The sequence below is a fragment of the Grus americana genome, chromosome 15, assembly GCF_028858705.1.
Source record: "Grus americana isolate bGruAme1 chromosome 15, bGruAme1.mat, whole genome shotgun sequence".
Classification (NCBI taxonomy): Eukaryota; Metazoa; Chordata; class Aves; order Gruiformes; family Gruidae; genus Grus; species Grus americana.
Window position 1 is genome coordinate 9,004,344 of NC_072866.1, and position 15,377 is coordinate 9,019,720.

Below are 15,377 nucleotides of genomic sequence, written 5' to 3' on the forward strand. Positions count from 1 at the left end.
CACACTGCTGCCCAGCACTCCAAAACTTTTTCCTTCCCACCCCAAGGAAGCGACTTCCCTGCCCCAACCACAGGTAAAAGTGGGATTTTTAGACAATATGAACGACAAATAGAGACTTGACGAACAAGCTTTCAAGTAATTCATCTTTTATTGCGTATGAAAATACATAACAATCACATAACGATCATTTCAAAGCGTTCCAACTGTGAATACTCCGCCATTGTGCATCAGCATCCCCTAAGCTCTGCACGGCTCCCCTCCACAAGCAGCCAAGAACCACTCGGGGTGTGAGACAAGGACACCGCACCACACACCGCGGGGCTGCGGCTCGGGCTCGGGAAGGCAGGGCCAAGCTCCACAGCCCGGGCAGATCAGCCCCAGGCCGCGCACCACCAGCACATCTGTCCAGGGAGGCCGAGCACTCCCGGGCCGCGCTCAGCACCTGCTGGCAGAGGGAAAGGCAGCACTTAGACACGGCCATTAGAGCAGTACCTGTGAGTCCCCGATACCTGCTCAGTACAGGGGTTATGGGAACATGGGTTTCACTCCCCACACATTGCTGTGGGCAATAAGCTTAATGTTCCCTATACTGTCGGCACAGTTATCTCACCAGAGGCCACAGGAGACCCCAAGCGATTTTCAGACTGCGCCTGCCGCCCACAGCTAACACAACCTCCTAAAACACCTCCCCGAGCCGCTTATTAAAGTCCTCCTCTCTGCCCCCCACCCGACACCAGGCCGAGGCAGTACCATAAACACACCTCAACAGATCACTATACTTTTTAAAAAGCCCAAGGAGCACAGAATGCGGGAAACAGCTCGCTCCCCCCCTCACAAGCAGCACCACTCCCCACCTACCTTCGGCTCTCTTTAGACTGAGGACTACGCGCGTGCGTGCTCCCTTATATACTTGCGCATGCGCACAGCCGCAAGTGTATCCGCCCGCCCCGCACCCTGTATAAGTGAGCGGAGGGCGCCGCTCTGGGCCGCAGTGTATTCAACATTCAGCACGCGGGGCCCGCGCTGCCGGGCGGTACTCTCGCGAGACCGCCGCGGACTATAAATAGCGAGTGGCGGGGGCGTGCGGCCTTCTACGCTGAGAGATCACGTAAGTGTGGTGCTGCTGGCATGGTACCGGTGGAGCGGAGCGGCCTGTGCCCCATCCGCGTCCATCGGGACCGCCGGTGGCGCGGGGGCAGCCGTGCCCGGCCGTGTCGGCCGCCTCCGGGTCCTGCCGTTTCCCGCTGGAATGGCGGCGGCGGTATCCCGGCTAAGATGCCCCTCTCTGTTCTAGCAAATGGCGGACGACGCCGGTGCTGCGGGAGGTGCAGGAGCGGCCCGAGGGGGCTTCCGCGGCGGCTTCGGAACCGGGCTGCGGGGCCGCGGGCGCGGCCGCGGTAGGGGCCGAGGGAGAGGCCGTGGGGCCCGTGGAGGCAAGGCCGAAGATAAGGAAGTGAGTGGTTGTTGGGGCTGGGCGGGCTGTGTGGGGCCGTCCCGGGTGGCGGGGAGCACGGCGGAGCTGGCCTCTCTGAGAGGCTGTGTGAGGGGCCGTGTCTGGTGCCGTCCTGAACGCTGGAGCACAAAGGGAAGCCCGTTCCTGTGGGGTGCTGGCAGCTAGTACTGCCGGTGACCCTTTTCCATGAATTTCTTCCCTAGTGGATTCCTGTCACCAAGCTTGGTCGCCTGGTCAAGGATATGAAGATCAAGTCTCTTGAGGAGATCTATCTCTTCTCACTTCCCATCAAGGTAAGCTTCTGTAAGCATTTATCTAATGTGTAGCAGAATCTTAGTCTGAAATACAGACTTAGCAGTAGTGGCTGTATTTGCTGTTCAGGATGCTCAGGTTAAGTGTGTTCATGTTAGACATAAATCAGTAGAAGCTGAGGCCTAATGCAGTTGCTTGTAGTAAACCATGGTGGGGTTTGCATGTTGCAGGCTGTCTTGTGTGGAGATGGCAGCATGTTGCTCAAGTGTTTCTGTAAAAGTTCTGCTCAGTGATGGAAAAAATGACATTTCAACTTGCTATGTTGGACTGCCTAACAAGCTAGAATAAGCTTATGTCTGTAAAATTTAATATATTGAAGTACCTATTAAAATACCTGTGTGTAGGGTTGTTGAACCTGAATTGCAGGAGCCTTACTAGTTTGTTTAAAAAACCATGGCCTTCTATGATTAAATAACTTGTAGGAGTCGGAGATCATCGATTTCTTCCTGGGGTCTTCTCTGAAAGACGAGGTTTTGAAGATCATGCCTGTCCAGAAACAGACTCGTGCTGGTCAGCGTACCAGGTTTAAGGTAGCCTTCTTTTTTCTTACCTTGAAAACTTTGCCTGTGTTGACTGCTGCTTTTGTGGTATGATATTAAAAAAATAGTTGAGCTGTTCTGAAATTTTTCTGTAGCATCTAATAAATATTATGGTATGGAGATTGCTTGTGTAGCCTACAAAGTTACTGTATCAACTTCAAAACCCCAGTAATATGTTCAAATGTTATTTGAAACAACCCTAGCATAAAATGAAGTTACACTTGGGCAGTGCTGTTGACTTTTCAGGGGCTGTGGTGGAGAGAAAGGTCTTAAGTGTGAAGAGGGAATGCTGTTGGGAAATTATTGGGACTTCAGACTGGTATGAGGCTGTAGTAGGAATTTGAATGCCAGTTCTTCAACTGTAGCTGGTTTTGATTGAAAGACAAACTGAGGGGAAAAACAGGCTTCTTGAACTGTGAGCATAGACTGTGTTCTGTGCAGCACAGCTGCCACCCAAACCTTTTCTTTCAATCCTAGGCTTTTGTCGCTATTGGGGACTACAACGGCCATGTTGGTCTTGGTGTTAAATGCTCTAAAGAAGTTGCCACTGCTATTCGTGGGGCAATTATTTTGGCTAAATTATCCATTGTACCTGTACGACGAGGCTATTGGGGGAACAAGATTGGCAAGCCCCACACCGTGCCATGCAAGGTGAGAACAACTTGCTGGGCCTGGTCTTGGTCATGATGCTGTTGCATGTTTTGGGAGCTCTGACCTGTTGTCTTTGCGTAGGTCACTGGCCGCTGTGGATCTGTCCTGGTGCGTCTGATCCCAGCCCCCCGTGGTACAGGGATTGTGTCTGCCCCTGTCCCCAAGAAGCTGCTGATGATGGCTGGTATCGATGACTGTTACACCTCAGCCAGGGGCTGCACTGCCACGCTTGGCAACTTTGGTAAGCTTTAGGTTTTTTCGTGTTGTAGCTTAGCTGGGTGTATTGTCATATCTGTCATTGCTGTACCTTTTTCTATAGTATTTTTTAATCTGTGTTGAATCAAACACTTTTAGCAGTTAAGCAGAACTGAAAACTTCTGCTGATACCTTTTACACTGCTGTGGATGATCCTGAAGTTCTGTAAAAGTTAATTACAAGAAATTGTCTTTCTATATGAGCATTGATAACACCAGAAATCTCCCAATCTGCGCGATTGCACTTGTTTGAAGTAGTGTAATTGTCGTAACTGGAGAGAGAAAGAAACTTGAGTTTTGTGTGTATATCGGAGAGACCCCACTATGGTCTCCCTGTTCCTTCCTAAATTCTACATTTTTGGAGCTCAGTGGGTACTAGTGAGTGGGTTTCTGTAGCTGTGCTGTGCAACATTTGACTTCTGTCCATAGCTAAAGCCACCTTCGATGCCATCTCCAAGACCTACAGTTATCTGACCCCTGACCTCTGGAAAGAGACTGTGTTCACCAAGTCCCCTTACCAGGTAAGAGTACAGCTGTAATTTGCAGCTCAGACCTTACCCTTCCTGCCCAGTAAATGAAGTTCAGGTGCTGTACTCAAAGAATTTGCAGTTTAAAAGTGGGAGAGTAGAGTTGCTGTCAGAGCTGACTACCATGAAGAGTGATTTTTCAGCATGCAGTTTTGAGTAGTAATTGAAAATGGCATTTCATAGACAAAAGAAATAGGAAAAGGAAAGCTTTGAGATATTAAGTAAAAATAAGTTGTATCTGAGCTACCCCAACCTCCTCACATACACATCTTGTTGGAGAGGGAGGGCTGTGGTGCTGAGAAGCCTGTGATAGTGGCTGAAGAAAATAAAACAGATTTTATTTTTCTTTTGCAGGAGTTCACTGATCATCTGGCAAAGACCCACACCAGAGTCTCGGTGCAGAGAACCCAGGCGGCTGCTGTGGCAACGACTTAAGTGGGTTTTGTACAAGGCAATAAAGTGATCAGTGAACAAGAAATTGTGATTGGTTTGACAGGATGGTTAATGCATTGGGCAGATGGATTCAGTCTCTGCTGGGGATTTGAGTTGGTTCATGTCTGTGGGCCAGAGCCTGAACATCTGTTGAATGAAATCATATGTTACATTACACTAATCCTTGTTAATCAGGTATTCATCCTAAATGGGGTCTAGAACCAGCTCTGAAGATTATGTGCTGTCCTGCAGCGCATAATCTTTACCCTAACTAAGGGAATTCACTGCTGGGGCTGGGCAGAGCAGCATGGTGTGTTTCTGTTGGCTCACAGAGGAGGGGGAGAGGTCCAGAGGGAAGAATCCCAATTAGTGCAGCCAGGGGTGCCTGGAGTTTTGAGGGGCTGACTGTGCTTCAGGAGATGGTAACAATCACTGGAATTGAATGATGAATGCAGAGCTGAAAAGGGAAGGGAAGAATTCTGCAAGTGTTTGCAGATCTCCAAAGAATGAGTCCAGATTCTGGTTGTATGGCAGATGCTTGGGCTGCACATTTATTGTAGAGGTCAACAGTATTGGAGTTCAAAGATGCAACATGCACTATTCAACATGAGCACCGTGGCAGGAGGTGCTAACCATTTAGATCTACTGTGATGCATTTGCTTGTGCCTTCCTCTCCTCCATCATCCTGTGCTTCTGCTTCATCAGGCAGGTCCTTGCGTTTCCATGGACACCAAGATCACCATCTGAAAAGAAAGTAAACATCTGAAGAGTGCCCTATAGCAGCTAAAAAGAAATAAACCTTTGTTCTGTGTGAAGTCTGGGACTTGGCTTAAACTCCCCTTTCCCCGTGTGTGGTCATGGCTGCAGCAGAGGTGTTGGCTGCTGCTGTACTCACATCTGTCTTGGTAGGCCTTGGTGACCTGTGCCAGCTGCTCCACCTCCTTGGCACAGTTCTGGAACTGGTTGGGTCCTTCCCTCTGCTTGCACGCGCCTAGCCTTTCCCGGACTATCTCCACGATTTCCTGATCAACCAGCCTGTGGGAAAGATGATGACAAATGCAGCCACAGCCAAGAGATGATAGAAAAGCTGAACAAAGGGGTGATGACACCCTGTGGAAGTTCAGCTCTGTGTGATCCTGGTCTGTCCTGCAGCAGTGCTGTAAGAACCAGGCAGTGCAGGACACATCCTAATGCCACCCTGCTCAGCCCAGGTGTGCTGCAGGGGATGGCAGGACCATGATGTGGGGTGCTCTGTAATGGGCAGGAAGTGCTGCCTTGATATCCCAAACTCCATGAAAATGCTGTGAGTCAAAGCCAACCGCTGCGGTTCCCAGGGCTAACCAGAGTCAGCGGCCTTGCCTGGGGGCAGCGCAGTGACAGCCATACCTGTCCCTCCTCCACTGTGCTTCGGCCTCAAAGAAGCAGAGGTAGTCGCCCTCCAGACACTCGCTCAGGTCAGGCACGCGGCGAAACTTCTGGTGGTAATAGTAGAACTTGTTCTTGGCTTGCTGGCGCTCGATCCACTCTGCAGGAACAGCCCCGTGGTCAGACACCCCCGGCCCACGACTGGTGAGCGGACCCCCCTGTGTCTGTGTGTGTCCAGCTTGGTCTTCCCTGTGCCTGTGTGCCCCTCTGTCTGTCTGCCCCTCTGTCCGTGCTGTGTCCTCGTCTGTGTCCCGTGTCCCTGTGCTTGTGCCCTTGTGTGCCCCATCTCCCTGTGCATGTCCCGGTGGCCATGTCCTTGTGGTTTTGTCCTGTGCCCGTGCCTGTCTCGGTGCCCGCGTCCCCGACTCCCCATGCCGTGCCGGGGCCCGACTCCCGCAGCCGTCGCGCACCGCGGAGCGGCGCTAGTGAGGGGGCCCGGCCGTCCCGGGACGGCGGCGGGAGCGGGGAGGGGCTCGGCCCGCCGGTACCTCGGACGAAGGTGACGGGCGCGTCGATGACATAGCTGAAGACGGTCTGGAAGAAGGTAACCGGGTTGGGCACCGACGTGGTCCTCTCGGAGACGGGGGTGCGGGTCGGCGGCACCTTGTACACCTCCCAGTCACTGTCCTCCGGCATGGCGGCGGCAGGGGGCCCGGCGGGCGGCGCGGAGAAGATGGCGGCGTCCAGCACAGCCCCGGCGGCGACGGGGGACGCCGGGGTCAGAGGGCGCCGCTCTGCGCATGCTCCGCTGTGCCCGGTGCATGCCGGGAGGTGTAGTCCGCATGTGTGTGTGTGTGTGTGTGTCCCCCCGGGGCCGGGCACTGCTCAAACGGCCTCAGGCCCCGGCCTGCAGGAGCACAGAGCCCGCCCTCGCACCCAGACCTGTTGCCTCGACCTGTTTTCCAGTAAGAACCACAAAGTCTTTCGTGCCTGGGCTGATGGAGGGATTTTTAGTCTGTCGCTACCCAGAGCAGCTGGCTGCAGCGAGCTGGGGGTGCTCGGCGCCGGCGTTCGCAGCTCTGGGCGTGTGGTGCCCGGTGAGGGAGCTGCCCTGGCTGCTGCCATGCACGTTCGAGTTGTTCAGGAGGGAGAGGTGTAAACTGAGACACTGGCAATTGACCTTTATCACACCGCAACTGTTACGTCCAACCTGCCAGCTTGGCCGAGTATGAAATGAATATAGCAGCGGGTGAAGCGAGTAGCTAAATTTGTGTCTTCAGTATCTTAAGTATTAGACGGAGGAGGCACTTACTGACAGCCTCTTTCTGCGGCTGACCTGGGCTGAAGACGTCCCATGGTTTGTAAAGCTCGGCACTGCTACCTTTTGATTGTGTGGAGAGGGCCAGTGAGCAGGCTGGGTTACCGGCGATGTTAGTGCAGCCGAGATGGGGCCCATCTTGGGCTGGAAAATAAGCTTGGTGGAAAATGCAACCAGGTGCCAGGACTGACCTTAGCAAGGAGAGAGTTGTAGTGGATGTAGATCTAACCCTTCACTGCGTGGGCTGACCGCAGTTCCCCTGCCTTGGAGCCAATTGTGTGAGAACTTGTCCGTGTCGCTGAAGTGCTGTTGCTTTTCTCTGCCTGGCTCAGCATGACCTTGTGATTGGGGTTTATATATTTAGTTCTTCTAATTTGGTTTTCAAGGTGCATATTTAACCTGCTCATGTTCTTATTACTGATTCCTTTGGGCATCCTTTCCCATTTCTTCTGATCATTAGCTGTGCTTGTTTGGTGCCATTTGTCTCGACAGCACAAAGCCCATGAATTCTGAGCTGGCCCTTTTGGTGCTGCAGAATACCATGTAAGTTGTTATAATTAACATCACAGTAGGGTAGATCTATTAAAGAACATATTTCTCCCGTAGAAGTCCTCAAGCAGAAGGAGGGAGATCATGTTCCAGTTTTTTTTTAGTTAGCATCATTTGTCCAGAAACTTAGTAAATTCTTCAATGCACATGATAGAATCTTGAACAAAATCCCTCCCTGTTAGGAGTTCTTTTTCTTGTGTTGGAACTGAGGAAGAGCCCAGAATCCCTCCAGTGTTAACTGATGTTAAAGGGGAGACTTCCTGTTGTGCTTTGGGTCCTGGCGTCTTCTGGGACCTGAAAGTGAAGATTATCTTTTTTCTTCTTTCTCTGCAGTCCCACCGCAAGTTCTCTGCTCCCAGGCACGGCCACCTGGGCTTCCTCCCCCACAAGAGAAGCCGTCGCCACCGAGGGAAGGTGAAGACATGGCCTAAGGATGATCCCAGCAAACCAGTCCACCTGACAGCTTTCCTGGGCTACAAAGCTGGCATGACACACACTGTGCGGGAGGTGCACAGGCCTGGGCTCAGTAAGGCTTGGCTGATGAAAGTGGGGAGCCACATCCAAGAGGGAAACAAGGGAACAGACTTGTCGGTGGGAAAGGCTGCTCCTGGGAATGGATGTCAGAGCACATAGGTTCCAGGCTATCTCCTGTAATGCCGTCCAGATCTTGGACAGCCAAAGGCCACCTCGCAGCCAGTGTGAGCTGAGTCTGGGGGTTCCTGGAAGTCCTCACACTGGTATGGTGACTGGTGGTTTGTTGGACCCTGGTGGCAGAAGGACCCTGCAGGGTAACTACCTGACAAATCCTGGGCTTGGAGCATCTTCCTGGGGAAGTTTATAATGTTACCCTCCAGGTAACTCCAGGGCAAGAACCATCCAGTGTTCCTCTTCCCCCAGCCTGGGGGAGATGGGTTAAAGTGTGCTGGGCCACAGGGCCCAACCTCTTCAGTGTCTGGGCATCAAACCCTGCCTGGTCCTCCAGCAGGTGGGAGGTGGAAGGGCTAAGGCTGGCTCTGAGAGCAGGGTGTGACCTAGCCCCCAGCACATTGCTTGTTTGCTGTAACTGTACAGGCCATGAATGGCTCCAGGGAATGATCTGATCCCAGACGATGCTGACCACCGTTTCCCTTTGCTATCTTGCAGAGATCTCCAAGAGGGAGGAGGTGGAAGCCGTGACCATCATTGAGACCCCACCAGTGGTGGTGGTGGGGGTCGTGGGGTACATAGAAACACCAAAGGGCTTGAGGAATTTCAAGACTGTTTTTGCTGAGCACATCAGCGATGAGTGCCGACGGCGCTTCTACAAGAACTGGTACGTTCCTCTGTGGCTGGGGAGGGTCCCTGGGGCACTGCAAGTGGGGAGTCTCTTGCAGGTCTGCCCCACAGGCTCTCCATGATGCCCAGCCATTGCAAACAGCTCAACTACTGACAGCTGGCTCTGAGGTGGAATGAAACTGCTATTTATTTAGTCATACATAGAGATACTGCAAACAGCTTGATGCTGGGAATCTGCATATGTAAATTTATTCTCATAGTGGAACTAAGTTAGCTCTCTCCACAATATCATATGGCAGTGCGTGCTGCAGGTTTGTTCTCCTTTGTCTAGGTCGGGCCCATCTACTCTCCATTAAACTGGAATACTTGAGCTGAGGCACCAAATGAAGGGAGTAAAACCAGATTTGTCAGGGGAAAAATTGCTGCAGAATGTGACCCCTGGCCCTTGTAAACATCAACACCCCAAATCCCACACCAGCGGAGAGGAAAATGGAAGCATGAATTTCAAAACTGTAGGAATCGTGTCTCCTGCAAAAGTGCCATTGAGATCCACCCACCACATGCCTCTGATCCCTGTTGGAGGCTGTTTTCTCCTTTCTCCACTTAGCTCTGATTTTGTGCTTGTATTTTGATGGCACTGAGCCAGTCAGTGGGAGACAACTGGATTCCTCATGCAGAAAGGTTTGGATTACCAGTCCTTTTTCACGGCTCATTGTTCACTTTCCTCTTCCCACCTCAAAGCCCTGTGTCATGGCCGTGGCAGCAAGGCGAGGCTTGAGTACCCATAGGTACCTTGTGCCTCCGGGGAAGTGCCGGCAAGGTAATCTGTCCCCCCGTGGTGCGCTGTCTCAGGGCACAGCAAAGTGTGGAATCACTTCACCATTTGGTTCTTGCTGGATGTTAAACACTTTTGTCGTAGGCACAAGAGCAAGAAGAAGGCGTTCACCAAGTACTGCAAAAAATGGCAGGATGAGGATGGCAAAAGGCAGCTGGAGAAGGATTTTGCAGCTATGAAAAAGTACTGCAAGGTCATTCGTGTCATTGTGCACACACAGGTCAGAGCCTCACCCCGGGGTAGGGCAGGGGGGCTCAGGGTCTTCGTCAGCTCGGGAGCATGGTGAGGGTCTGGGAGCCGGGATCGTGTGCATGTCTTGGTGGGGTCATGGGCGTGCAGGCAATGGGAGGTGCTGGCTGACCTTTCCAGCTACCTCCTGACACCAACACTGTCCCTTTGAGCTGGGCTCCGCAGAGCTCCCTGCTGGGGAATTGCTGGAGTGGGCTGTGGCTCAGGCACACTGGGGAGCCCACACACCCTGTGGTGAGAGCAGACTGCGCAGAGCCTCAGCAGGTGGTGAGCCCTGTGTCAATAAGGGACCTTAGGCCCCATGATCACCTCAAATTAGCAACTGGTGTCAAATGTTTGGGCAAAAATAACCCATGGACAGGCACAGTTTTGCCAAATGCTGATTGCTGGATACACAGGTGCCATTTTCATGCTGATCCCTGGAGTTAATGGCTGCTTTGGAGTCTGGGGCAGAGCTAAGCTGGCTCAGGACTTCACTTCTGGCTGGCAGAGACCTTCAAAGTCCTGCTGTGGTGATGTGGCAGAGGCTTTGCACAGGGAGCTGGGACTGGGACAGAGTGGAGAAGGCACTCCGTGGTGGGAACTAGGAATAACTGCTCAGTCTGCAAGCAGAGGTGGAGCGTGACCAAAGGAAAGGTGCTGACTCTGGCTTGGAGCACAGAGCTGGATCCTGGCTGGTCACAGTGTTCAGCCTCAGATGGTGCTCTGGTGATGGGTTCCTCTGGGGTATTTACCATGGCTATTACTACAGTGCTGAACTCTTGGAGTAGGATGAGGGTGTATATCAACTCCTGCCTGGAATGGGAGCAGTGGGAGATGGGGTGGTTGGGCTCAGAGACAAGCAGTTCTGTAGGCATGCTGTAGACATGACGAGATCTGTAGGCATGCTGGCCCAGGTTGCTGGCTGTTAGGAAAGGGGTTGGCAATGTGGTAGGGAGGTGTGGTGAAGAGCTGGCCCTGCTCACCCCCCTTCTGCCCCTCACAAGTAGTGGGTGATGCAGCCCTGCCTCTCATGTTCATGCCTGGGACGTGAGGGGCAACATTTTGCCCTAATGCACTGTCTAATGCAGATGAAGCTGCTCCCACTGCGGCAGAAGAAGGCCCATGTGATGGAGATCCAGCTGAATGGTGGGACGGTGGCCGACAAAGTTGACTGGGTTCGTGAGAGGCTGGAGAAGCAGGTTTCTGTGCACAGCGTCTTCAGCCAGAATGAGATGATTGATGTCATTGGCGTGACCAAGGGGCATGGGATGAAAGGTACAGAGCAAGGAGACCCTGGCCAGGGGCTTGGTTCTGTCCTTCTTCTATGGCACTGAGAACCCACCAAGTCATTGCACAGGGAGCAGAAAAGAGCCTCTGGATCTCAACCACAACATGCAGTTCTATCATAGCAGAGCTTGGTTTCCTTAATCTCAGTAAAGGCCATGTTGTCTGCTGTGCCCAGAGTCCTCCCAGGAGGCTCCGAGGCACTGTGAGTACGTAAAGACATTGCACTTCTCACAAACTCCACGTGTGTGGAGATGTGGGTGTTTCTGTGCATGTGCGTGGATGTGCTCAGCAGGAACATATCACAGTCTGATCAGAGCCATGGGAAGTGAGAACAGTTCTGTGCTCTGGCCTCTCACGGTGGTGACAGCTCTTGGTCTCCTTCCAACATGGTGTCTTCTGAGAACTGCAGAAGAATCATGAGACTCTCCCCTCCCCAGCACTCAGACACCAGCCCTGAATCTCCCCAGTGTTCTCACCACCCTGTCCGGTCACATTTCCAGGGGTGACGAGCCGTTGGCACACCAAGAAGCTCCCCAGGAAGACACACAAGGGTTTGCGTAAAGTTGCCTGCATCGGAGCCTGGCACCCGGCCCGGGTTGGCTACTCCATTGCTCGTGCTGGCCAGAAGGGCTACCACCACCGCACAGAGCTCAACAAGAAGGTATGGTCCAGCTGGGCTCCCTCAGAGCACCATTGTGCCTTCCTGCCTTCCTTCCTCCCATGCTGTCACCATCCTTCTTTGCATAGTGGCCTCTGTTCCCCCCAGCTTCTCAGGTGTTTCCCTAGAGATGTGCAGTCCATTGTTCTCCATGTCTTTCCCTGTTCCCTCCTCAAGGGATGCATCACAGGGGACACATCTTGGTAAAAAAAGCGTTATCCCTGAGACATCCTTCACTGAGGGGGTGGGAAAGTCGCCATCTCAATTTCCTTTCTGTTCCTAGATTTACCGCATTGGCCGTGGGATCCATGTGGAGGATGGCAAAGTGGTGAAGAACAATGCCTCAACACACTATGATGTCACGGAGAAGACCATTACGCCTCTGGTAAGTGCTCAGGGGATAACAGGACTGTGACTGGTCCTGGCTACAGGAATCCAAGCCAGGGAAGCAATTCCTTGGCAGGAGACAGCTGCATAGGAAATTATTTGAAGGAAATTCACTGAAAGAAATGCAGTGATTCCTTTCCTCGTATTTTGGACATGCAAAACCACCTCTGTGAGGTATTTTTGTAGGCCCATTGGTAGACCCAAACATGTAACTCTCAGCTGATAACTTGGGCAGAAACTGAGAACTTTGTTTAAAAGAAAAAGAAGTATAAATGACATTAAAAATCTGATATTTACTTGGTTTAAAAATTCACTTTTGCTTATTAAAAACTGTTAACTGGGAAGTCTAGCCAGCTCTGCTCTCTGTTCACTCCCATCCTCCAGGGAACGAAGCAGGTTGCTGGCTCCCCAGCTCTTACAGGGTGCTGCATTGCTGGGATCATGCAGTCAGTGTGGCTGACATGCTCTGGTGGTCCCGAGCGGGCAACCTGACGGGTGCAGAATGTCGTTAGCTGGAAGGACTGTCAGTCACTGCCTTCTCCTTCCTTAAAAAAAGCCACCTGTGGACACATCTGCTCCCGTCCAGCTCTCCTGCCTGCCAACCCTCTCTCTGCCTCTCCGCACAGGGTGGCTTTCCTCACTACGGCGAGGTCAACAACGACTTCCTCATGCTGAAAGGCTGCGTCGTGGGCACGAAGAAGCGTGTGCTTACTCTCCGTAAGGTGAGAGTGCAGCTGGAGCTGGGGACGGGTGTGCTGTAGCTCTCCATGAACAGATTCACCATGTGGAGAATGCCACCGCCTCCACATGTTGGGCAGGGAGACTGGTCAGGTCCTTGACGATGTGCTGCAGAGGGCATGTGGCACATGGTGCCCAGTGAGACCGTTCACACCTAGATGGTTTGTGGCAGTGTGCAGTTGGATGTACCCTCTCTGGAGACAAGCTGCAAGCCTGTGTGGCTGCAGTGGGAAACCTTGGCCATAAGCAGATTGTGAGGAAATGAAATGCTAAGTGAAGAGCAGGCTTGTTTCAGAGCTGCTCTGCAACCCAAGGTATCACCTGCCACCTGAGCACCAGGGTGTTTCTCTGAGAATGCAGATTTTCATGGAGATACTGTCTAAAGCATGCACCTAGGATATTTCAACCCTGCTTCTATCAGAGCAGATGTCCAAATTTTCTGTAAAGATCAGCCTGATGCATTGTGACTCCTCTTTTCCAGTCCCTTCTGGTGCATACAAGCCGCCGGGCTCAGGAAGCCGTTGAACTCAAATTCATTGATACCACTTCCAAGTTTGGCCACGGCTGCTTCCAGACAGCCCAGGAGAAGCGGGCTTTCATGGTGAGTTATGCTCTGCGCCAGCTGCAGCTCCCGGGCCATGCTCGCGGCTGAGGCTAAAGCAACTGATTGACTCCAACCAAGCATCTGCTTCTCGATACAACAACAGCCAAATGAGTGATCAGGACCGTCTTGCATAAGAGACAAGCATGAATTCAATTCACACAGCAGATATTATGCTGAGGAAGAACATGATGGTTGTGCGAGTGATCCAACCCAACTAGAAAATAATATACCATATGGCCAACCAGTTTCCATTCACCACGGGATGTTTTAAACAAGCAGTGAACTTGGCAGGCACTCCCTTTGACATATGGTCCCTTTCACCCATAATTGTGCACTTCTTTGATTTGTTTGGAATGATTTATAACTTTAATGTTCTTAAGGGGAAAAGGTTAGGGCAAATTCAGACACAAATTTGTGATTCTTTTGTCAGGGAGCTTTCAAAAAGGCCAAGCAGTATATTTTTCTTAAATCCAGGGCAAAAAAAAAAAAATCCAAACCAAGCAGAGTTTCTTGAATAATTTTGCAACCTACACCAGGCTGGTGCATAAGTCTGAATGTGAAATTGAGGAAGCGTTAAGTAAGCCAGGCCTTCAGCTAGCGGAAATGGAAGAAACAACTGCCTGGATACCACGCAGACGTAAACCATGCCTGGATCTGGCCTGTCAGCTAGAAATCCCATGTGAAACTGGCTAAGCCTCCTTAGCCCTGGGAAGGGGGATTGGCTATGCGGTGCCTTTGCAGAGCTCTTTAGAGGTTAAGCTGTTTTCCTTTATCTCAGTGTTAGGAGCTTGCTCTGCATTCTGCTCTTGCTGTCACTGCAAGTCCTGAGTAGCTGTGACACAGATCTTAGTGACAGGAGGTGGTTTTACCTGGTTGCAGATGTTTTCTTTGCCATTTTCTACTGTGGGGCAAGAGTTTCCCCCACGTATACTGTGGTAAAACTTTACATTTGGCTAGAAGTAGAGGCACATAAGTAATTCTTGGAACCTGCTCCCATAGGAATTTGGTCCAGGACAATCCCATTTCTTAGCTGATGGAAACCACTGTGGCTGATGAGAATCTGTGCCTTTGGCTGTGGGAGGCCTTGCCTCCTCCAGGACTCGTACAGCAGCTCAGCAGCCGCTCCACCACGGCAGGCTCCTGATAGCATTCATCAGCACAATTACTGCTCCCCTCCGTGTCCCAGCCTGCCTGCCTTGGGTCACTCATTGCTGCTCTCTTTTGTGCCATCCAGAGAAACAAACCCTTTGTGCAAGTGCAATGATATTCTGTCCTGATTCCTGCGGGGCGAGGGCGGCCCCGGGGATGGCTGGTGAATGGCAGCACAGGGCTCCCAGCTGGAGAGCAGAGACCAGGAGCAGCCTTGCACAGCAGAAAGGGGCCAAAGCTGCATTTCTGTTCCACGCAGCTCACATGCAGCCTTGTAGGCCAGGTTTGTCTGGCACTAACAGAGTTCTCCTCTCTGCTTTCTTCCAGGGCCCTCAAAAGAAACACTTGGTGAAAGGGAAGCCAGGGGTGCAGGAAGAGCTGTAAGGACTGCGATATGCAAGGCTACCTAACTGAGCACCTTCAATAAAAAGGCTTCAAGCCATGCCTGCTGCCTGTGTTCCTTCTGGAGGGGTGTCTTGCCTGTATTCAGTGCTGCCCGTGGACAGCAGTGTGTCCTTGAGGTTCCTCAGCAGGACTGGCCCATATGGACAGGGACTAACTGGGACAGCCAAGTGTCTGCTCTGTCCTCTGGATCCTCCCTCTCCTTTGCCCAGTGAATTTTTTCCCACTGCCTGCATTCACCCAAACCACGATGAAGACTCCCCTTCCTCTCTTCCAGAGAAGAACAGAGCAGGTAGTGGTACTTCTGCCCCAGTTTCTGCTGGGAACGCAGGGCCTCCCCATTACCTGCCTCTGCCCAGTCTCACTGACCATCTCTCCCCTCACCGCCTCTCACACACACACACACTCAGG

At 52.1% G+C, this 15,377-nt stretch overlaps 3 protein-coding genes and 1 non-coding gene across 6 annotated transcripts; 2 read left to right on the top strand and 2 right to left on the bottom strand.

Annotated features, from left to right (window-relative positions):
- Nucleotides 1-523: 523 nt before the first annotated feature.
- LOC129213530 (small nucleolar RNA ACA64) lies at nucleotides 524-648 on the bottom strand. The gene has a single exon (XR_008579463.1). It is a non-coding gene; the product is annotated as a small nucleolar RNA ACA64 (small nucleolar RNA).
- Nucleotides 649-1,268: 620 nt separating this feature from the next.
- RPS2 (ribosomal protein S2) lies at nucleotides 1,269-4,983 on the top strand. The gene is made up of 8 exons (XM_054843235.1): nucleotides 1,269-1,453; nucleotides 1,657-1,746; nucleotides 2,188-2,295; nucleotides 2,782-2,955; nucleotides 3,037-3,196; nucleotides 3,639-3,730; nucleotides 4,091-4,171; nucleotides 4,874-4,983. Exons 1-7 carry the CDS (start codon nucleotides 1,298-1,300, stop codon nucleotides 4,169-4,171), a joined length of 861 nt encoding a protein of 286 aa, XP_054699210.1. The 5' UTR covers nucleotides 1,269-1,297; the 3' UTR covers nucleotides 4,874-4,983.
- Nucleotides 4,686-6,304, bottom strand: NDUFB10 (NADH:ubiquinone oxidoreductase subunit B10). Its single transcript, XM_054843236.1, has 4 exons — nucleotides 6,082-6,304; nucleotides 5,555-5,693; nucleotides 5,064-5,203; nucleotides 4,686-4,911 (listed from the first exon to the last, which is right to left on the bottom strand). Exons 1-4 carry the CDS (start codon nucleotides 6,227-6,229, stop codon nucleotides 4,811-4,813), a joined length of 528 nt encoding a protein of 175 aa, XP_054699211.1. The 5' UTR covers nucleotides 6,230-6,304; the 3' UTR covers nucleotides 4,686-4,810.
- A 35-nt stretch (nucleotides 6,305-6,339) lies between these two features.
- Nucleotides 6,340-15,006, top strand: RPL3L (ribosomal protein L3 like). 3 transcript variants are annotated; one of them, XM_054843232.1, is made up of 10 exons: nucleotides 6,340-6,498; nucleotides 7,734-7,926; nucleotides 8,544-8,712; nucleotides 9,595-9,730; nucleotides 10,830-11,016; nucleotides 11,529-11,689; nucleotides 11,970-12,071; nucleotides 12,700-12,795; nucleotides 13,293-13,412; nucleotides 14,892-15,006. In XM_054843232.1, exons 1-10 carry the CDS (start codon nucleotides 6,355-6,357, stop codon nucleotides 14,946-14,948), a joined length of 1,365 nt encoding a protein of 454 aa, XP_054699207.1. In that variant the 5' UTR covers nucleotides 6,340-6,354; the 3' UTR covers nucleotides 14,949-15,006. The 3 variants fall into 3 exon arrangements, with proteins under 3 accessions (XP_054699207.1, XP_054699208.1, XP_054699209.1); XM_054843233.1 differs by lacking the exon at nucleotides 6,340-6,498 and adding an exon at nucleotides 6,740-6,890; XM_054843234.1 differs by lacking the exon at nucleotides 6,340-6,498 and adding an exon at nucleotides 7,377-7,394.
- Nucleotides 15,007-15,377: the final 371 nt, after the last annotated feature.

Coding starts and splice junctions, on each gene's coding strand:
- RPL3L (XM_054843232.1), top strand. CDS start 6,355: ATGCCGGGAGGTGTAGTCCGCATGTGTGTGTGTGTGTGTGTGTCCCCC. Junction 6,499..7,733: donor TTGCCTCGACCTGTTTTCCA/GTAAGAACCACA, acceptor CTTTCTCTGCAG/TCCCACCGCAAGTTCTCTGC. Junction 9,731..10,829: donor GTGTCATTGTGCACACACAG/GTCAGAGCCTCA, acceptor TGTCTAATGCAG/ATGAAGCTGCTCCCACTGCG.
- RPS2 (XM_054843235.1), top strand. CDS start 1,298: ATGGCGGACGACGCCGGTGCTGCGGGAGGTGCAGGAGCGGCCCGAGGG. Junction 2,956..3,036: donor CCCACACCGTGCCATGCAAG/GTGAGAACAACT, acceptor GTCTTTGCGTAG/GTCACTGGCCGCTGTGGATC. Junction 3,731..4,090: donor TCACCAAGTCCCCTTACCAG/GTAAGAGTACAG, acceptor TTTCTTTTGCAG/GAGTTCACTGATCATCTGGC.
- NDUFB10 (XM_054843236.1), bottom strand. CDS start 6,229: ATGCCGGAGGACAGTGACTGGGAGGTGTACAAGGTGCCGCCGACCCGC. Junction 5,204..5,554: donor GCACAGTGGAGGAGGGACAG/GTATGGCTGTCA, acceptor TCTTTCCCACAG/GCTGGTTGATCAGGAAATCG. Junction 4,912..5,063: donor CAAGGCCTACCAAGACAGAT/GTGAGTACAGCA, acceptor CTTTCTTTTCAG/ATGGTGATCTTGGTGTCCAT.